General features: G+C 36.9%; 1 protein-coding gene across 3 annotated transcripts in view; it reads left to right on the plus strand.

Annotated features, from left to right (window-relative positions):
• The window catches only part of ano10a (anoctamin 10a), an 83,158-nt gene that overhangs the window by 7,684 nt on the left and 52,108 nt on the right, over positions 1-23,366 (plus strand). For 2 of the 3 annotated variants that reach the window (XM_087286088.1, NM_001030206.1), the window contains 11 exon segments: positions 115-265; positions 2,397-2,594; positions 2,780-2,914; positions 4,135-4,254; positions 6,399-6,732; positions 7,057-7,292; positions 8,744-8,799; positions 9,072-9,146; positions 10,766-10,948; positions 13,347-13,538; positions 15,620-15,748. In XM_087286088.1, coding sequence (XP_087142214.1) covers positions 127-265; positions 2,397-2,594; positions 2,780-2,914; positions 4,135-4,254; positions 6,399-6,732; positions 7,057-7,292; positions 8,744-8,799; positions 9,072-9,146; positions 10,766-10,948; positions 13,347-13,538; positions 15,620-15,748 — 1,797 coding nt within the window. In that variant the 5' untranslated portion in view covers positions 115-126. 3 annotated transcript variants of the gene reach the window in all.

Genomic DNA, 23,366 nt, shown 5'->3' on the forward strand with positions numbered 1-23,366 from the left:
TGATATGAATAAATGCTCGTCTGATGTGAAGAACTGAATGCTGAGGAGAGTGTTATGTATTATTTATGCTTTTTTTTTTTGACCCTTGTCTCTCTTTGTGTGCTTGTAACACAGGGATCAGGAAAAATGCAACTTGGCTTGTCGGTTTCTGACAGTGATGCGTCTCCGTTCACCCCTCTGGTGGTCCTGGAGCTTGCTCATGACACTAAAGCAGAGGCCATCGCTTGGTTACTAAACAGAATCAGAGACAAGCAGCGTAATGGAGGTGAGACTCGTGGCATTTTACATCTCGGGATATGAGGTTGACAGAAACTTCTTGTGCCTTGTGAAGTTGTTTAAAGTCCATTCTTTGTTTTTTTGGGCTTCTGTCAGTGTGGCAGCAAATTTGAACCTTGCCCTTCATGGAGGTCTAGGACATTGAATATGAAAATCTGCCTTTAGAGAAAATAAAAATGCTTCTATTTTCAGTTACTTCATGAAAAATTGACATTGAAATATTTAATTTTTCTGCGATACACGTTAAAATATTGAGAATAATTTCACCAGATGACACAAAGCGCTCTGTTTGGGGGGGGAATCATTATTTTAGAGCAGTTGGGATCATTATGTAGAAACAAACTATAATAAACCAACAACATACAAAAATACACATAGACAATGCTTTATAGTTTTCTGGGAGTCTGCCAGTAGTCAGGTACACAAATTGAGTAGTCAAATGTAAAATAACACTGTAATCTTCATGGTGTGTAAATATAGTGTCCATAGTCATATTGGGGTGATATAATACCTGACGTCTATGTGAGTCCTAATGCCCCAGTAAAAGTGTAGGGGACACTACACTGTCAGTGGGCGCCGTCTTTCGGATGAGACGTTAAACCGAGGTTCTGACTCTCTGTGGTCATTAAAAATCCCATGGCACTTCTCGTGAAAGAGCAGGGGTGTAACCCCAGTGTCCTGGCCAAAGTCCCTCTATCGGCCAATACAATAATGGCCTCCCAATAATCCCCTTCCACCGAATTGGCTCTATCACTGTCTCTCCACTCCACCAAAATCTGGTGTGTGGTAAGCGCACTGGCGCCGTTGTCCTGTGGCTGCCGTCGCATCATCCAAGTGGATGCTGCACACTGGTGGTGGTGTGGAGAGACCCCCCTCATGATTGTGAAGCGCTTTGGGTGTATGGCCATACACAATAAATGCGCTATATAAATACACATTACATTACATTTACATTACATAATAACAATAAGTCTCTTTTTTTAAAGTTCATGGCATTAAAAAAAAGATCTAAATTGCATAGCAAATGGGATTAAAAGATCTGTTCAGCTCTCTGTGATCATCAGTTATTATTAAGTGTGATCAAGAGTGAGTTTTACAACTCTAAAAGGTTTTTAAATCAGTGCATGTTTGTAATGAATTACAGCGATTTTACTTTAGCACCACAGCCACATGCCACTACAATTATAAAAGAAGAGACTTTAATCCTAGTTTGTTGACATTAAATCAGGTTTATTTTGTACATTAACATAACAGATATCAAGACAGCAATGGATATATTAACGTGTATCCTGTCACATTTGCCGTGCAAAAAGTGCGAAGTTAATCAAGTGCATGTGGGTGTGTGTGCTTGAACTTTGCAACAACATTGTGTGTGACTCATCCTTGCAGAAAGGCTTGAATTAACTCCACAACAAATACATCAAATAATCATTGGGAAGATTCTTACTGTTGTATTTCTCACAAATGTTACACAAGATCCACTTACTTCATGTCTGTCACTGTTTATCTGATACAGCTGGAGATTGAGGCACACTTGGTGGGCGGGGAAAACTAGCATTAAAGGCACAGGCAACAAAAAGGACTATAATGTGTTTAGAGCAGAAAATCCCAATATTCTGAAAGGTAAAATAAAAAATCTGGTGGCATTTTGAGCTGAAACTTTACAAAAACATTCTGGAGACACAAAAGACTTCTCTTAAATCTTGAAAAGGGGGTAAAATAGGTGCCCTTTAATAATGAAAAAATAAAACAAACAGATGGCAGCCCTCACGGAGACTGCCGCCAAACTGAGAGCAAAAGTAAAACAAAGTGTCCAGACCTGGTCCTCTCTCGTCTTCTACGGCGGTCTCTCCTCCTTTTATCATTCAGAGCTCCTTCGTGAGACTTGAGACAGGTGGCAGGTCCAGGTGTCAGCAGTTAGCACTCATGCTATCATGCCTCGCACGCCCCACTTTTATAATTATATTTGATCACAGAACGCACTCTCTCATTTTAGTCGGCTTTTGTTCGTTCACGTGCAGCTATTTGGTCCACAGGGAATCAGACGTGAGCATGTTGGCGCTAGTTGTTTAGCATCGACTAGGTGTGTATTGACATTAACAATGCGATTCCTTTTACAGGAGCAGAGCTGTTGGTGGACCAGCTGCTGTTTCCAGCTCAGGATGGTCAGAAGCCAAATCCAAATGTTTTTGTTGTGGGCTCCACGTTACAGAGGCTTTTAAGTGGAGCTGAAGATGTGGGCTTGTTTAAGGAGTTTCAAGATGGCACAATGCGCGGGTTCACTTATGCCAACAGAGAAAGCTTTAAAGACTTTGAAGGTGAGGTCCAAGTCTGTTTGAATACGAAATGAAGGTGATTGCAGTGTTTATTTAGTCATTTCAACCCCATTAGTTCATTATAAAAGCATTACAGTAATATGACTAGTTGATAAGGTGCTAATGATTCTGGTATTGCATTATGTATCGGTCCTAGCAGTCCTATAACTGTTGTATTATGCTAACAGGAGACGGTGAAGGATTTCTCAGTGATGCGGAGTGTCAGTATATTGTTAAACATGAACTGGATACACTTAGAGCGAAAAACGAAGAGTATATACCAGGATATCCCAAGTATAAGCTTTACCCTGGAAAATCAATTGGTAAGTGTGCATTTGATAAACATATTACCCGCAACAAGATATTTATATACACACAGCAGGGAAAATAAGTTTTGAACACGTCACCCTTTTTCTCAGAAAACCATTTCTAAAGGTGTCATTGACTTGAAATTTTCCCCATATGTTGGTAACAACCAAAGTAATCCATATATGCAAAGAAAATAAATCTAATAAGTTTACAAATTAAGTTATGCACAATAAAATGAAATGACGCAGGGAAAAAGTAATAAACACATGAAGAAAGGAAGGTGTAGAAAGGCAGTGAAAGCCCAGACAGCAGCTGAAATCTGTCAGTATTTCCTCAGCAAACCTCTGCCCTTCATACACTACAAAGATAGTGAGGCCTTTCTTCATTAATGGAAACCACAAAGCCACTGGATATTTGAAATTGCTACATGATGATGTGTTTCCCTTTTTATGCACTGAAGCTGGCACATTCCCTGAGTTTTTCCAGCAAGATGGTGCACCACCACATTATGGGTGTCAGGTCTGAGCATTCCTAGATGAACAGTTTCCTGAAAAGTGGATTGATCGTCATGGGCCAGTTGAATGGCCTCCAAGGTCTCCCGATCTGACCCCCTTAGACTTTTATCTTTGGGGTCATCTGAAGGCAATTGTCTATGGTGTGAAGATACAAGATGTGCGGCACCTGAAACTACGGATACTGGAAGCCTGTGCTGGCATATCTCCTGTGGTGTTGCTATCAGTGAGTGAAGAGTGGGAGAAGAGGGTTGCAGTGACAATCCAACACAACGGGCAGCACATTGAACACATTTTATAAGTGGTCAGAAACTTGTAATTCATGAAAGAATAAAGTTACGTTAAAATCAAGCACACCATTGTTTTTTTTGTGAAATTCCCAATTAGTTTGATGTGTCAAATCACCCTCTTCCTATTGAAAATAACAAAAGTTGGATCCAAGATGGCGGACATCAAAATGGCCACCATGGTCACCACCCATCTTGAAAAGTTTGACCCTTCACATATACTAATGTGCCACAAAAAGGACGTTAATATCACCAACCATTCCCATTTTATTAAGGTGTATCCATATAAAAGGCCCACCCGGTATATTAATATTAGCTACTTCAGTCCAACGTCTACATCAGCAGGATGATGATTGTAATCCACACGCAGTTTGTTGCAATGCTTTTTGTCATTTTTGAACATCCTTAACATTTTGGTGGTGAACTCTTTTTCAGTACGCAGACTGCAGTCTAAAGGTGTCCTTGTCCAGTATTTCCCTCTCCATAACAAAGAAGACCTTAAGAGACTCTCGTTCTCGTGGTACAAAAAGATCAAATTGTCCTTCCAGCCACTTGGTGAGTCACTCTGTCTGTGTGCGCTGGCAGCATGAACTTTAAACCCAGCTTCGGCCTTTATATCAGTTGAGACTTTCACAAGAATATTGGTTATCTAAGTACAGCTGAATGTCATAAATGGCAGCTCTTAACATTTTCTTCTCTTATATCATTAAGAAAACACTTCTGACTGCTTATTTAATGCTAATGTTGAGCTAAGCAAAATAATACTTAGTCCATCTAAAATAGATCCACTGTAAAGGGTTAGTTCACTCTAAAATTAAAGTTCTGTCATCATTCACTCACCCTCATCTCATTCATTTTCATGTTTGGAAAACAAATGTGACCCTGGACCACTAATCCATTTGATTAAAAATATCATGAATATTGTTCTAAAAATTAAGGAAATGTCTTATTAGGATGAGTAAATTCTGCCAGAATTTTTGTTTTCAAGTAAGTTATAACTTTGTAGACTGATTTCACACGGCCGCCATTTTTAAAAGCGAAATCTAGACTGCGGTGGGAAGAAACCCGGAAGTATTGTTGGGAGTTATATAGGAATGTTGTGTAGCTGGCTGTATATCTTATCAGCGAAGAGAAAGTGACACAAATTTAAAATTTCACCATCTTCCGAGTGACCCGAAGGGTCCGTTCTTGTGAAAATAAAAAGTGATATCAGAGCTCATTTTCAGCTAAGTTAAAGGAAATGGCACTAGTTAGCTAACGTTTTCTTTCCCAAACACACGCTATTTCAAGAGTTCACACTTAGCTGATGATTTATAAAAGCTTGTTTGGCATGCTGTCCCGGGAGAGAGCCCCGAGCTCAAGGGATCCTCGAGGCCGGGGCTTCCTCCCGTTGGCAGAGTGAGAGGGGAGCCTGAGTTCCGTGGATCTCAAAACTCCCCGGCTGCGGTAGCTAAGGAAACAAAAGGGGTTAGACAGATGCTTGATTGTTATGAATGTTGAAGTTCTTTGGATGGTGGGAGGAAACCGGAGAACCCGGGGAAAACCCACGCAGGCACGGGGAGAACATACAAACTCCTCCTCAGAAACACCCACCGTGTTCTTGCTGTGGGGCTCATAGTGCTAACCACTGGGCCGCCGTGCCGCCTGATCAGAGGTAAAGGAGGAGAATAGGGGAGGAGGAGGGTTTCTTCCAAACGAAGATCAAATGAACTGAAAACTGTGGTTATTTATAGTAGCTTAGGGCACATATGATTGGAATACGAGTGATTAGTAAATACGAGACCGGCCGTGATAAATCATAAGCACGTGATCCTCTCGAAATTAGTTTATGAATAAACTTCACTTATCAAACTCAAGTTAATGAACTGATTCTTTTAGTATATTAGACTTGTCATGATACCGAATTAAAAGAAAAAACCCTCAATTTCCCGCTAACAATTAAGGCACTGTTGATGGCTTTCTTAAAACAGCGCTGATTTGCCATTGTGTTCACGTGCTTAATAGAAATGATTGTGATTGGCCGAGAAGGTCATCTGTCACACTCTGCTGTTTACCGAGTACAAACACAGACGAGCGATCCGCTTGATGACTCGACTGATCTTCACGGCTGCTTCGCGCTCCAGTGTTCGTGTATCTTTGTTTGCACTTGGTGAAGAGCGGTAAACTGTTGAGCACTGATGAACACTATAGTAAATCAGCGCTGTTTATGAACGCGCTTAGCGGCGCTTATATGTTAGCGGGAAATTGATGTTTTTAAAACTTCAGTACCGGGACAACACTATTACAGACAACACGAGGGTGTGCTACAGAGGACTGCAGTGTTTTATCACTTACCAGGTTACATAGGCTGAAGCAGGAAAGCGTCCCCACGATGTTTAACTGGTGCCAAGAACTGAAGCCTAGGAGAACACTTGAGCATATTACTCCTAAAGAGATTGTGGTGTTGTTTGATGCTAAATTACTTTTAATTGTTTAAATTAAACTTACTGAATGATATTAAAGTGATGTTTACACCATTTCTGCATTTTGAAATCTGGAGGTTTGCAGTCCACAGCATGTTACTGCAATATTTACAGTGCTGGTCCTATACTTCCGGGTTTCTTCCGACCGCAGCCTCGATTTGGTTCTTTAAAATGACGGCTGCCTGAAATAACCGTATAGTATGCTAAAGCCACTGTGCTGTATTCTTCATGGTGTAGATGACATCAGAAGTTACTTTGGTGAAGGTCTGGGACTCTACTTTGGATTTTTGGAGTATTTCACATTTGCCTTGATACCCATGGCCCTCATTGGTATCCCCTACTACCTCTTCGATTGGGAGGACTACGACAAGTACGTCCTGTTTGCCGTCTTCAACCTGGTTTGGTCTACAGTATTTCTGGAAGTATGGAAGCGGTGCAGCGCTACGTTAGCATACAGCTGGGGAACTCTGGGCCGTAAAAAAGCCTTTGAAGAACCAAGAGCTGGATTCCATGGACCCTTGGGGTTGAATCCAGTCACCGGCCGAGAGGAGCCAATCTACCCTAGCTCCAAGTATGTTGAAATCTTGTCTTATTCTATCAGGGAATATTTTTTTTAAGTAGCCCGGTTTAGCTGGAAAACCACACACTTTGCATCCTGACAGGAGGAGTAGCAGTTTATTTACAAGGGCCAAACACAAAGAGACGCAATTTGGCGCATACCCTAAAAAAAAAAAACAATTTCAGCAGTAATCTGTGCTGTAATCTGAGCTAAAATTTTATTACAAATTTTGAGAACAGACTCATATTAGACCTTGTGAAAAGTGGCATAATAAGTCCACTTTAATAATAATAGTAATACAGTATTTGTATGACAGTGTTTGTTTTCCTGTGACAGGCGGCATTTGAGGATATATTTGGTGTCGGTCCCTTTCGTTCTGCTGTGCCTGTATTTGTCCTTTTACGTGATGATGGTTTACTTTGACATGGAGTTCTGGGCCATAAGCATATACCATGAAAATCCCAACTTTGCAACCAGCGTTCTGCTGTTTGTCCCGAGTATCATCTATGCTGTGGTCATCGAGATCATGAACCTGCTGTATCGCTACGCTGCAGAGTTTCTCACAGACTGGGGTGAGCCTGAAATCCATTCAGCATTCTTCTTCTTCTTATTCACTATCATGAACAAATAATGAATGATTCATTTATGTAAGTATATTTATTCACATTAATGTTATTTATTGAAAATACAGTTGCTTACTATTGGTTCATGTTAACTCGAGTGGATAAACTAATCTTAAAGGTGCTGTATGTAAGTTTTTGACTCTTCTAAAGCATAAAAATGCCATGATATGTTTGCAGATATTTAAAAAAAAACATGCTAATTGAACATACTTGTTTATCTGAAAAACAATACTGAGGTCAGATATTCTGCTTTTAAAATGTACGTTATGTGCCGGTCTTTGTTTTGGTTCTTTCAACCCACCCAATGCCAGTTTAGCCAATTATATTTCAGCGTCTCTGGTTGCCTTGATGGAAAACAGAGAATTTCATTCATTCATTTAGGAAGGCTCTCAAAGCATGCTTCCGTGACTGAATGCGACCTCTGGTGGACAGTAGCAGACTCCGAAATGAGACGCAGATTCAAAGTTCCTCATAAGGTGGTTATTTATTAGCAAATAATATAAATATTACGAAAGTAAACATTAGGTGAGCAGGTTACATTGTAACCCTGTGTCCTAACAACCCGCTACATGACGAGATTTGCATTGATAAGCAGTGTTGCTGTTTGCGCCATACAAAACACGACAGAAATTTAAATACAGCCATTCAGAAACACAGAATAGTGCACTCACTGCACTCCAACAGAATTAATGTGTATTAATTAGATCATAAACCTTACATAAAATCTAATTAATACATATTAAATCTCTTTAACATTATTAAATGTAGATGCTGAATCAATGATATGTGTTGGTTTGCAGAGTCACAGTTCTAAAGTTCAATTTCAAAAAGTTTAATTTATTTTCAAAATCTGGTAAACTATCTGCTGCTGCTTTCAGTAGTATGGCAATAAATGTCATGTAAAATGGCATTCAAACTCACATTATTAGCATTTAACACTTAATAAAGCACATGTTGTTCACCTGTGAGAAAAAAGAAGTTTTTAAAATATACATTTCAGGTGATGATTGGGAATAAACTCCTTTTAGTATGGAAAATAGTTCTTCTATTGGTTCATATCAGCCTTAAATCAGCGTTTAGGCTCTAAAGTCAGGCACACTCGCATCAATCTGGCAACCTGCGCTTGCGTGGGCTCATCAGAGAAAGAGCCTTTGTGAAAATGTGTTTTGATCCAGGACTGCAATACCTAGTTCAACCACTGGGTGTCAAACTAACTGTACATACTGCATCTTTAAAATGTGTTTAGTGTAATATAAAATATAATAAATGTAATAAAAAAGGACACTAAAATGAGAAGTATGATCTTTGATTAATATCAAATGAGTGATCATTATTAATAATGATAGTTATAATTGATAATTATTGTAAATCCTATTCTATTTTTTAATTTCTTTGTACAGAAAACCACAGACTGGAGTCCTCATTTCAAAATCACCTTGTGCTCAAGGTTTTGGTGGTATGCTTTCAATTGTTTTATACTTTACATATTTACTTTGCATATATTATTATTTCATGTTAGTTTAACTCTTGTACATCTATTTCTGTTGGAGATACTGTTCCCATTGACTTTAAAATTTTAATCCCAGATCTGAGTCATCTCTGTGTCACTAGTTTAAAAATTCTCATCTAATATTCATGGAACAGCTGTAGATTGGTCTAAAGGTGTGGGGAACATTACAATTAAGGATTATTTTGATGTATTTGTGCTTGTTTCTTTTTTCTTTCCAGTTTAACTTTGTAAACTGCTTTGCCTCTCTCTTCTACATTGCCTTTGTCATGCAAGACATGGTGCTTCTGAGACAGGTGAGCATTTCAGACACACAAACAAGAAAAAAAGGGTTCGATAATCCAAAATTCGGTTGCATGAAAATGTCATTTTTAATGTTAAAAATCATCCAGAGGAATTTAGTTCAACCTCAAAAAGCAAAAGAAGGTATTTTATAGAAACCTGACTGAGATATTTGCTCCTCCACTGAGACTTCGTTCACCCCCTAGGGTTAAGCTTTAAAAACTACAATTAATCCAGTTGTTGATTGATTGATTGATTGATTGATTGATTCACTGATTCATTGATTCATTGATTGATTGATTCATTGATTGATTCATTTACTGACTCATTCATTGATTCATGCATTGATAAATTCATTCATTAATTGATTTTGGCAAAGAAGCATTAAGCTTTAAAATGCAAAATTCACTCAGGTGTCTCCAGGAGTTTAACCTGTATTTTATTAAGTGATATGAATGTTCTTTGTGTGGTAGAAATCCAAAAGAAGGTCTTTGCTGACTAAATTATTTCCACTTCTGTACAGATATCTGGCATTCACTCATTAGAGAACATATTGTGGATACAATTCATTCATTCATTCATTCATTCATTCATTCATTCATTCATTCATTCATTCATTCATCCGTTTATATTTTATACTATTTTTGCCAAGGAAGTTTAACAGAGTATAGATATTGTCAAACCCAAAATTTCAGGCTTGACTGTATATGTGTACACCTTAAAAAGCATCTGCAGTTTGCAGTTTTACACATTTTGTGTAATCCTGTTTTTATTTTTCATTTATTTATCCGTTTGAATTGCATTATGGAACCTTGATCTGACTTCCAACAACTTTTAACTTTGGAAAGGTTAGAAAAGTTAGAAAAACTGACTGTATTAACATTTTAATAGTTTAATAGTTTTTCTGGGTTTGTGTTGTATAGTACACTACAAAAACCTTGTACTATCCTGCCAGTACATTTTCTATTATTTTACAGACTTCTTTCTCTCTATATAATTTCTAATACTTTATATTATTTCAAACTACTAAAATGTCAATAAAAGTATTTTTGTTAAACTGTACAGTAAAATTTTCAACATTAAAAAAGTCGACAGAGCAAAGATCAAGCTCCCATAATGCAATTCAACAACTGTAAATGAACAAAAAATCTAAACTGTTAATTACCAGATAATTTTATTTTCTACAGTGTGTATATATATGCAGTTGAAGTCAGAATTATTAGACGCCCTGTTTATTTTTTCCCTAGTTTCTGGGATATTTTTTCAACACATTTCTAAACATAATAGTTTTAATAACAAATTTTTTATAACTGATTTATTTTATCTTTGCCATGATGACAATAAATAATATTTTACTAGATATTTTTTTCAAGACACTTCTATACAACTTAAAGTAACATTTAAAGGCTTCACTAGGTTAATTAGGTTAACTAGGCAGATTAGGGTAATTAGGCAAGTTATTGTATAACAGTGGTTTGTTCTGTAAAACAATCAGAAAAAAATTTACCTTAAAATTGCAATGTTTTGAATAATTAGAAACTGCTTTTATTCTAGCCAAAATAAACAAATAAGACTTCCTTGAATGAACTATCCCATTAATGTAACCCCTTGTCATTTGTCTGTGGATCATCAGAGTTTGGCCACCCTGCTCATCACCTCTCAGATCCTGAATCAAGTGATGGAGGCATTTTTGCCCTACTGGCTGCAGAGAAGGAGGAACAAGAGAGTCTATAAGAGGATGAGGAGACTGATGGGTGATAAAGAACTCCCTCTGCTGGAACAAATTCAGCTGGAGACTGAAATGAACACCTATTTGGTAAGTCTCAGTGACCACTGACAGATGGACACTTTCAGTCCAAATTAAAGGTTAATATCTGGACTACATACTTTTTTTTGTGAATGCTACATAAAGGGTCCAACAATGACATTTCTATTATTCATTGCTCTCCCTCATGTCACTTAAGTTACTTAATTGTTTTTACAAATTTAAGTGGATTGACCATAAAACAATTAAGTTGTCCCAACAACCAAGAATTGTGTTGATTCGGCTCATTTCAAATTAGTTTGAACAAGCAGCAAAAATATGTTTGGAGCGCTCTTCACTTTCCAGATTGTGAAATCTGCTTTATAAATAATGCACTGTGAAATAATAGATGACAACAAGTCAAGACAGCAAATGTTTTTGTTACTTTAATTTAATAAGTTAATCAGGTCTCAACTATTTTGTTTAGGTTATACAAAGTTTAACATAATGGGCTCTATTTTGACGGTCCATGCGCAAAGTGCAAAGCGCAGGGCGCAAACGCTTTCAGGGCGTGTCAGAATCCACTTTTGCTAATATAAGGACAGAAAAATCCGCTTTGCGTCATGGCGCTTGATCTAAAAGGGTTGAGCTTATTTTCTTAATGAGTTATAAGTGTGTTTTGAGAATAAACCAATTAGAGCCTCATCTCCCATTCCCTTTAAGAGAATTGCGTTGCGCCATAAGCACATTTGCTATTTACATGACGTAAAGTAAGTGTAAGTGGAAAAACTGAGCATTTCACTAGCAAGAAAACAGTTAAACAGAGCATCTACAGCGTGAGAATGAGAGATAAATGATCTACTTTCACTTTCGCTCTCGTGGATAGGGAAACCTTGTAAGCACAGACATTAATTAACCTATAAATAATTAATTTTGTTTGTTAAGCGCAAATATTTGTTTCAAAACTATTTCTAAATTCAGTTCTAATTTCCAGCAAACGAATAAATGAACAATAATAACGAATTGTGCTCAAAATACTGAGTTATATCCTAAAACACATGCTGTGCCCCATATGGTCTAAAACCTGACAGGTGGACAAATCTAAGCTTGTTTTTAATAAAACAAATATAAATACGCATATAATAAATAATACTGCTAATAATAATAACATTATACAAAAGCAAATTGTTATGAATGAACTGAAAAAGCCTCCCGAGATGAAGAAGGCATGAAGGCAGTGTTTTTTATATTTATGTAGGCTAAAAAAATAATATGTTTTGTAATATTTTAATCTTTTATATCTATATCTTATATATATCTTTATTATATCCTATAAATATCCTTAATATTTTATTTGTTTTTCATTTGTGAAGATATTTGCATATTGCTCTGCATCTTGTGTGTATAAGCAGTGTGTAAGCAAGGCGCACAACTAACACGCTCTGCGCTGGACAATAGACCGGCTTTGTTCTGGTCTATTGAAGAATCTATTACAGTTTCTCAAAATAGCAATGCAACAGCAATGCACCTCAACACGCCTCCCTTTTTAGACCTGAACGCCTATGGCCGCACATAAGAGCGCAAATGCATTTGCTATTTAAACCAATGGTTCTCAAAGTGGAGGTCGGGACCCCCCCGAGGGGTCGCGGTACAATGAAAGGGGGTCGCCTGGTGGTTTCCAAAAATCTATTTATTTTTATTCAACCATAAGAATTACCATATTTTATCCATAACCTTCTGAAGAGAAAAAAAATAGTCGTTTATACCATATATAGTTACTATAGTAGCTTATAGTTACTACTTCTATTGGATTGCAACCCCTGGGGTAATTACATTGTATTAAAGACACAGCAATAGTGTCAGATGCAGCAGATTTCATAACACCCGGTTAAACTTTGTGGCCCATTTCCAGCTCTCATACATAAAAAAAATTAATAGAAGACTGAATGGACTTGGATCCATTGGTGTGTGTGCGCCATTGCATGCAAGGTTTCTGTATTTATAACCACCTCAAAGTATATTGGGGGTCGCGACTCACTGGCATTGTCATTTTGGGGGTCGCGGCCTGAAAAGTTTGGGAACCCCTGATTTAAACAGCGTGGCGGAAAACGTCAAAACGACTCTTGCGTCAAACCAACAATTGCGTCGCGCCTTGCCCCACATTGCGCCGGGTGTATGATAGGGCCCAATGTTTTTAATCAGTTTGATTGACATAAGTTGCGATGACTAGAAAAATTCATATGATTTACCGATTATTATTCATATTTTACAGTGTAGTTCACAGAATGAAGCATAATCTATTCAGATTAGCTTGTGGTTTGAAGTGAATGGAATGGTGAAAAGTGTGATAGGCCTGTTATTGGGTGACATGAGCCTGAGTAAGTGATGACAGTAATTACACATTTGGGATTCTTCAGAAAGTTTGGCAAGGTTTGTAAACATGGTAATAATTACTACCTTTGATCATCAGGGCACGTTTGATGACTACCTTGAGCAGTTCCTGTTGTTCGGCTATGTGAGTCTCTTCTCCTGTGTGTATCCACTGGCTGCTGTTCTGGTGGTGCTAAACAACATCACTGAGGTTTATTCTGACGCCTTTAAGATGTGTCACGTTTTCAAGCGTCCCTTCTCAGAACCAGCTGCGAACATCGGGGTGTGGCAGGTGAGAAAACCTCCAGAGCAACTCGAGAAAAGCTGATCATTTACTGTTCTTTAAAGAAATCTTAAAGGGATAGTTCGCTCAAAAAATAAATTTGTTATTATCTAATACAGTCTACTCAACCATAACTTGTTCCAAATTAGAGTTTTTTTTGTTTTCTGTTAAAGGGTCACAAAACACCAAAACACATTGTTTGAGCTGTTGACAGTCGTATATGTGTCCCACACTGCTAAAAACACTATTAGGACACCTATATTTCACTAAAAAGTGTAAATTGGTTGTTTTTGCGTTATTTCAAGCAAATTCGTACTTCCGGTTTAAAACTAATTTTTGAAGCTGCGTCACGGTCATGACATAATAGCGTGTATTCCAGCGTGCAGACTGGACGTCTGTGCCAGAGTGTGTCTTATTACGTCTTACAGTGTGATGCATTAATGTATGAGTAAGGCTTGGTTCAAACCAATCAGCGCATGAAAAAAACACGCTTACAGCTGTTCCTCGAATCAAATATCTCGTTTGTCGCGAGGGGCATGAATGAATTCCCTTAATGAAAGAGCCAAACTGCAGTTAAAGTCCACCATTTAATAATTTGGCAAATAATTCGACAACAGATGTCCATGTAAACACAGTCACTTTGTCCCCTGTGTGTGTGTGTTTTGACTCTGAAATTCAGCGCGCCCAAATAGACACTCCCACACCATGCCTCTTTTCTTCCTCCGACACTCCCCCCTAAACAGAGCTTTACACGCCCACTTTTCGGACTTTTTCCAAAGTAGAGGTGTGAAAACACCCTGCTGAAAAGAGGGGGTTTCATGGCCCTTTAAAGAAGAAGTTTGGAATAATGTTGAAAACTGATAACCATTGACTTCATTAGTAGGAAAAAACTAATACTATGGAAGTGGTTAACCATTTAGAAAACAAAAAATATAAAATATACACTACGAGACAAAAGTCTTGTCGTCTATCCCAGTTGCAAGAGCAACAAATGCTAACTTGACTTCTAGTTAATCATTTGGAAAAGTGGCAGAAGGTCGATTTTTCAGATGAACCATCTGTTGAAGTAAATCCTAATCATCACTGCATAAATAGTGCTGGATAAGTTGGCGGTTCATTCCGCTGTGGTGACCCCTGATTAATAAATTGACTAAGCCGAAAAAAATGAATGAATATAAATATGCATGTATAATTGTGCTATATATAAATGTTTATATAAATAAACATGGCGACACAGTTGAGTGGTCAGTTTCACAGCAAGAAGGTCGCTGGTTCAAGTACAGTATGTGTGTGAAACCAGTAAAACATACGCTGAATAAGTTGGCGGTTTATTTCGCCGTGGCGACCCCTGATAAATAAAGAGACTAAGCTGAAGGAAAATGAATGAATGAATAAATAAACATTTATATATGTTTCACTTTGATTAGTGTATTTTTGTATTAATCGTTAAACAGCATTAAATTCTTTTATTATTTGCTCAATATTAGGACCTCATTCATGCTCCTATTTATACTTATATCATATTATTTTCTTAATTTTAAAAGCATACTGTAATCATATTTGTTTTATACAGTACAGGGTTATCTATAACTCTATGATAGCATTGTATCAAGACATAGTTTTCGTTGTCAGCTGAACTGTACAGAGGTCAAAGGCCTACCATCAGCTCATAGGCCTACTTGTGCTCTAATGAACTAATGAACCTTATTGTAAAGTGTTACCGTCTAAAGATTCATTCATAATGGTCTTACAAGGTCTTAAATTTGATTTGATGAAACCTGCAGATCCCCTGATTCAAAACCAAAACATTCTATCATCATTTATTCAACCTTTACTTGTTCCAAGTCTGTTAATCCTTTTTATTTTTAAGAAGATATTTAGAAGAATATTGGAGACCGCTCACTATTAACTTCCATACTATTTTTTTTATTTTTATAGAGGTCAGGTTTCCAACATTCTTTAAAATATCTTCTTTTAAATTCAAAACTCATAAATGGTTTGTTACCACTCGAGACAGAAACAGGGAGATTGTCATTTTTGGGTGAACAGTCCCCTTTAACTAACATCTGATTATTCTTTTCTTCTTTCAGTTGGCATTTGAGACGATGAGTATTATTGCTGTGGTGACCAACTGTGCCTTGATTGCTTTATCTCCACAAGTGAAAGCATATTTCCCGGAATCGGATGCTCAGCTCATCCTAACTGTGGTGGCCATAGAGGTAACATTCCAACTTCTCATCTCCTCACACCAAACACTGCTTTTGCGATGGCTCAGATGCTCCATAAGGTGGCATGAGTGAGCTATTTTTCCTTGCATGAACGTTCAAAGGTGCTAAACTTGGCTGCAGCCGTTGTTTCCATAACCGCCAGTTTGGAGAATGCAGTGAATGTAGTGTGTTAGGCCCTGTCAGATTGTATAAGAACAGTATCCAGAGCCTCGCTAAAACGGAAAAGCTCCAGTCCATATGGGTTAACTTCAAAACTAAACAGGAGGTTCAGTAAAGGATACGCTTTTGCTGCTGGCCTCAAGAGACCTACTGAAAATAACTGACCCAAAGCATGAAGAGAAATACACACTCTTGCACAAACACACAAGAGACGTGTATTTTTTTAGAGAAGAAAAAATAGAACTCCTGATATTCTGTGTGAACCTGGTGGGGATCCGGGGAGGAATTCATTGTGCCATGTCTTGTTTTCCGCTAATTAAACTTCGCAGTAATCACTGGAGTTGTAATTAGGCCATACTAATTCACCGCACTGCATCAGCGAACGTACCGTGACAGAATTTTAAATAAAACTCAAAAAATAAGCAAGCGTTTAGGGAATGGGAGAAAGTCTTTACAAACTTCCCAAGCAAATTTACTGCAGTCATTGGGGTTTGTTGTTGTTTTGTTCTGCAACATCGAATCGAGGAAATTTGCACCCTGTAAAATAATGTAATGAGAGAAAGTCAAGAGAGCAAATATTAACTTATACTCACCGGCCACTTTATTAGGTACACCTTACTAGTACCGGGTTGAACCATTTTTGCCTTCAGAACTGCTTCAATCCTTCGTGGCATAGATAGAGGCCATTTGAGTACAGTAATCTCATTGTCATGTTCAAGAAACCAGTCTGAGAGGATTCGCGCTTTATGACATGGCGTGTTGTCCTGCTGAAAGTAGTCATCAGAAGATGGGTTCACTGTGGTCATAAAGGGATGGACATGGTCAGCAATGGTCAGCGTTGACGTGATGCTCGATTGGTACTAATGGGCCCAAAGTGTGGCAAGAAATTATCTCTCTACACCATTACACCACCAGCCTAAACCATTGATACAAGGCAGGATGGGTCCATGCTTTCATGTTGTTGATGCCAAATTCTGACCCGACCATCTGAATGTCGCAGCACAAATGGAGACTCATCAGACCAGGCAACGTTTTTCCAATCTTCTATTGTCCAATTTTGGTGAGCCTGTGCGAATTGTAGCCTCAGTTTCCTGTTCTTAGCTGACAGGAGTGTCATCCGGTGTGGTCTTCTGCTGCTGTAGCCCATCTGCCTCAAGGTTGGATGTGTTGTGTTGCTTTTAAAGATGCTCTTCTGCAGACCTCAGTTGTAGGCATAGGTTATTTGAGTTACTGTTGCCTTTCTATCAGCTTGAACTGGCCATTCTCCTCTGACATCTGGCATCAACAAGGCATTTGTGCCCACAGAACTGCCACTCACTGGATATTTTCTCTTTTTTGGACCATTCTCTGTAACGATAGAGATGGTTGTGCGTACAAATCCCAGTAGATCAGCAGTTTCTGAAATACTCACACCAGCCCGTCTGGCACCAACAACTATACCACGTTCAAAGTCACTTAAATCACCTTTCTTCCCCTTTCCGATGCTCGGTTTGAACTGCAGCAGATTGTCTTGAGCATATCAACATGCCTAAATGCACTGAGTTGCTGTCATGTGATTGGCTAATTAGAAATTTGCATTAACGAGCAGTTGGACAGGTGTATCTAATAAAGTGGCCATTGAGTGTATTTTAACTTAATCAGGTTTCAACTAAAAGTTTTAAGCTGTATGATTGATGTAAGTTGAGATGACTAGAAAGTTTGATTTGATTCAGCTCAAACTATTTAAGGCAGCAAGAATTTTTGAAAGTGCATGTGGAATCAAAAGCGAATAGTAGTGTTTGTCACCTCGTATGCCCCGCGTTTTGAAGTTGTAATTCAGATTGATTAGATGAATTTTGGCCTCTGCTGCTGCTGCTGCAGATTGATTTGTTTAGGGCTGGTGCTGCTGGGATGCGGGTATATGCTGGGTTCACTGGAACTAATCAACTTTGTGGGTGAGCGGGCAGCTACACTGTGTCTGTGACACTTTTAAACCTTCAGGTTAAATGACAGGTGAAATATCTATATACATTTTTATATATACTGTATGTGTGTGTGTGTGTGTTTGTGTGTGTATTACATACAGTGTATGTAATCCTCTGGTTTCAACTATATATATATATATATATATATATATATATATATATATATATATATATATATATAAATATATATTTATATATATATATATATTTATATATATATATATATATATATATATAAATATAAATATATATATATATATATATATATATATATATATATTTATATATATATATATATATATATATATATATATATATTATATATATATATATATATATATATATATATATTTATATATATATATATATATATATATATATATATATATATATATTTATATATATATATATATATATATATATATATATATATATATATATATATATATATTTATATATATATATATATATATATATATTTATATATATATATATATATATATATATATATATATATATATATATATATATATATATATATATATATATATATATATATATATATATATATATATAGTTGAAACCAGAAGATTACTTGCACTGTATAAAAGCAAATAACCATTTAAAAATAAAACGTCAGATATTAATAAAAAGTCAGATGTTAATGTGACTAAACTGTTCTCTTTTAGTTAAGTTATTATTATCGGATTTGTTTCTGTTATGCTTAATAGCAGAATAATGAGAGAGACATTTTTTGAGAAATTGTTATAACTTTTCTTGAAAGTCAAGTTTACATACAATAAGATTATTATGACTTTGAAAAAGCTCAGATGATGTTTTCAAGGTTTTGGAAGTTTCTGATTGGCTAATTGACAACATTTGAGTTAATTGAAGGCACAACTGTACAATAGTATTTAAGGAAAACCTCAATCACACTGCTTCCTTTTGTGACAACATGGGAAAATCAACAAGCCAGAATCAACAAAAAAAGCCAGATTACAATTTGCTAAATTACACTGGGAAAAATAATACTTTTTAAAGACATGTGACCTGTGGTCTGATGGAGCTAAGATTGAACTGCTTGGCCATAATGAGCAGTGTTACATATGGAGGACAAAGATGAAAGCTTAAAAGACTAGGAACACCACCCCAACTGTGAAGTATGGGGGCGGCAGCATCATGTTGTGGGGCTGTTTTTCTGCAGAAGAGGTTCTCTTCACAGCATACATGGCATCATGAAGACAGAACTTTATGTAGAAATTTTGAAGCAACATCTCAAGCCATCAGCCAGGAAATTAAAACTTGGCCACAAATGGATCTTCCAAACAGACCATGACCCTAAGCATACTGCCAAATTAGTGAAAATGTGCTTTAAGGACAACAGAGTGAATGCTTTGGAGTGGCCATCACAAAGCCCTGATCTCAACCCTGTAGAAAATTTGTGGGCAGAGTTGAAAAAGCTTGTGCGAGCAAGACTACAAATCTGACTCAGTTACACCAATTCTGTCTGGAGGAATGGGCCAAAATTCATTTAAACTATTGTGAGAAGCTTGTTGAAGGATACCCAAAACATTTAACCAAAGTTATATGGTTTAAAAGCAAAGCTTTAAAAAAAAAAAAAAAAAAAAAGGAAATGCATGTAAACTTTTGACTGTCTAGAAATGAATACAGAATTCTCAAAAAAATTTTAAATAAAAATCTCTCATTATTCTGGCATTAAGCAAATGTAAATCATTTAGGTAATCCTATCGGACCTAAAATAGTAAACCTTTAGTGTCATTTAACTTCAGACTTTTTTTAAAAAATGGTTATGTTCCTTTTTTTAGAGTGTATGTAAACTTCTGGTCTCAACTGTATGTGTATATATATATGTATGTATGCATGTATGTGCACATTGTTATGTCTGTTACAAACAGTTCAGCCACAGAGTGGAAAGTTAATCCCATTCTCTGTCTATTATGCAGAATGCTTACCCAGGCTGGCTTTATATATTATTGACTCTGTTGGTTCATTAAATGGAGTGAGCAGAGGGATTCATGTGGGGGGTGGGGGTGGTTTGGTTCTGAGTGCTGGCTGATGTATGGATTGTTTTCAGATGTAGTAAAATCTGACATGACAATGTGATATAACAGAGGAGGACAGGACAAACAATTAAATCATTTGTGATATTGCAGCATTGAATGATGTTTTGTAATTAGTTCTCAGGCCAAGTTCACTTAAATTTCTATCACATTCAGAATCTCAGGTCATGTAAAACGCGACATTTCTGTGTCATTTTCTGTAGGGCTTTAACCGTCTTATCATGTACCAATAAAAATGTGCAAGCCTGTTCAATTTGCTAAGCAGTTGTTCAACTCTCACCATACAATTTTAGGTAATGTGTCGTAGCATAAAATTGGATTGGAGCTGTGACAAATAGTTTGAAAAATCCATTCTGAGATTTTCAAAGTGCATCGCTATTCCCTATTTAATCGATTCTGAGCTTAGTTTTTAACAGCAGATGGTACTGTAGGCTAATTCTTTACTGTAGATTGTGCTATAGTCTAGGGCTGTGGCCGAAATCACCTACTACTCAGTAGGTACTACATTTGAATTTCAATTTACTACTCGGCCGATAGAAAAGTACGTTCTATACAGTAGGAATGTGAGTTGTGTGAATTGAACAACACGTGACATACCCGCGTGAGTTGCTAGGCTCGCATACTGATTTTAGTGTGCTATATAGTATGGAAGTATGCAATTTTCGACGCAGCCTAGTTTTTGTCAGCAGATGGTGCTCTAGGCTAGTTTTTAACAGCAGATGCTGCTCTATGCTAGTTTTTAACAGCAGATGGCTGCTCTAGGCTAGTTTTTAACAGCAGATGCTGCTCTAGGCTAGTTTTTAACAGCAGATGCTGCTCTAGGCTAGTATTTAACAACAGATGCTGCTCTAGGCTAGTTTTTAACAGCAGATGGTGCTCTAGGCTAGTTTGTAACAGCAGATGCTGCTCTAGGCTAGTTTTTAACAACAGATGCTGCTCTAGGCTAGTTTTTAACAGCAGATGCTGCTCTAGGCTAGTTTTTAACAGCAGATGCTGCTCTAGGCTAGATTTTAACAACATATGGTGCTCTAAACTATTTTTTAACAGTAGTTGCTAATCTAGGCTAGTTTGTAACAGCAGATGCTGCTCTAGGCTAGTTTTTAACAACAGATGCTGCTCTAGGCTAGTTTTTAACAGCAGATGCTGCTCTAGGCTAGTTTTTAACAACAGATGCTGCTCTAGGCTAGATTTTAACAACATATGGTACTCTAGGCTAGTTTTTAACTGTACACTCCAATGCTCATGAGGAAGGATTGTGCATTCAGTTTAAGTTGGTTATTATCTCAGGAGATGAATGTAAACAAAGTTTGGAGTTGTAAGGAATTGGACGTGAGTAAACTATGGCTGATTGTAAAGCATAAAAAAACATCTGTTGTTAAAAACTAAGCTCAGAACCAATTCAAGAGAGAATAATGATGTATATTAAAAATCGCCCTAGAGCTATACAGTATATAGGATAAGTTAAGTTGATAATGCAATATAAATAAAGCATATTTAAATGCTTTAAATTTTTTAATATATACTCAACATAGAAAATTCACTTGGCAGCTATCTTGACAACAATTTTAGACAGGTATATTGGGCATCCAAATTTAAGTTTTGTCTTTTTAAACAAAAAAAAAGTTTTCTTTTCATGAGATAAGACTGGCCTATCTTAAGACACTGTTTTGTTTTGGGGTTTTCCAAACCTTTTGGGTTCCGAGCCATTGACTTCCTCAGTAATTATTGTTTGTACTATGGAAGTTGATGACCATTCTTCAAACTATCTTCTTTTGTGTTCAACAGAGGAAAAAAACTCATGAAGATTTAAAAACACGTAAGAGTAAATGATGAGGTAATTTTTGGGTGAACTATTCCGTTAACCAACAAATAGAAGTCTGCTGCAGAGTTTGCTTTGACAGATAAGTGCATTGAGGGCACTATAGTGGTTGCAAAGTGGGTGCTTGCAATCACCCTTCTGAAAGCTAAAATGATGAATGTGGCACCTACAGGAATGTGTTCACATTGGCCATTAGACGTCCAGAAGGCTGCTAGTGCACATAAAGTGTGCAATTTGGGGCAGGGCCTATAGCTGTGTCCCAATTCAGAAGTTGGACACAGCCTTTGAAGGGATGTTAGGCTTTCAAATTGAGTGTTATTAAACTGTCTGAAATGAAAACAGTACTCACAGCTTGTCTAAATATGTTCACCTTGGTCTATTTATGAACATTAAAAAAGCATCTTTGGAAGATTTCAACATTTGAACCACTTTAAAGGTTTTATTTTTAACATTAATCGTTCGATATCAGAGTAAGCTGACACTCAATACATACATTTTCAAAAATCTAAACTGACATTTTCTTTTAAAAAAATTTAATAAAATTTTAATTAATTAATTTTTAAAATCCTGTCACCATTTGTGAATCTTGGGATTGTTAGTGACCCTAAATAATCAATTTGTTGCATTCTGAGTTATCTGGTAGACAAAGAATATATGGGCTCTATCATACACCCGGCGCAATGTGGCGCAAGGTGTGACGCAATTGTTGTTTACTAGTTTCAGCTTGGCGCAAGAGTCGTTTTGATGTTTTGCGCTACGCTGTTTAAATAGCAAATGCATTTGCGCTCATGTGCGCCCATAAGCGTTTAGGTCTAAAAAGGGAGGCGTGTTGAGGCGCATTGCTGGCGCGTTGCTATTTTTAGAAACTATAATAGATTCTTCAATAGACCAGAACAAAGCCCTTCTATTTTCCAGCACAGAGCGTGTTAGTTGTGCTCCTTGCTCACACACTGCTTAATACACACAATATGCAGAGCAATATGCAAATATCTTCACATATGAAAAATAATTAAAATATTAAGGATATATATATATATAGGATATAATAAGGACATATATAGTATATAAATATAAAGGTTTAAAATATTACAAAACATTATTTCCTAGCCTACATAAATATAAAAAACACTGCCTTCATGCCTTCTTCATCTCGGGAGGCTTTTTCAGTTCATTCATAACAATTTGCTTTTGTATAATGATATTATTATTAGCAGTATTATTTATTACATGTGTATTTATATTTGCTTTATTAAAAACAAGCCTGGATTTGTCCACCTGTCAGGTTTTAGACCATATGGGGCACAGCATGTGTATTTGGATATAACTCAGGTTTTTGAACACACTTTGTTATTATTGTTCATTTATTCGTTTGCTGGAAATTAGAACTGAATTTAGAAATAGTTTTGAAACAAATATTTGCGCTTAACAAACAAAATGAATTATTTATAGGCTAATTGATGTCTGTGCGTACAAGGTTTCCCTATCCACGAGAGCGAAAGTGAAAGTAGATTATGAGATGCCTTATCTCTCATTCTCGCGCTGTAGATGCTCTGTTTAACTGTTTTCTCACTAGTGAAGCGTTCAGT

This window comes from Danio rerio, chromosome 16 (genome assembly GCF_052040795.2).
Source record: "Danio rerio strain M-AB ecotype USA chromosome 16, GRCz13ab, whole genome shotgun sequence".
In the NCBI taxonomy this organism is placed as follows: domain Eukaryota; kingdom Metazoa; phylum Chordata; class Actinopteri; order Cypriniformes; family Danionidae; genus Danio; species Danio rerio.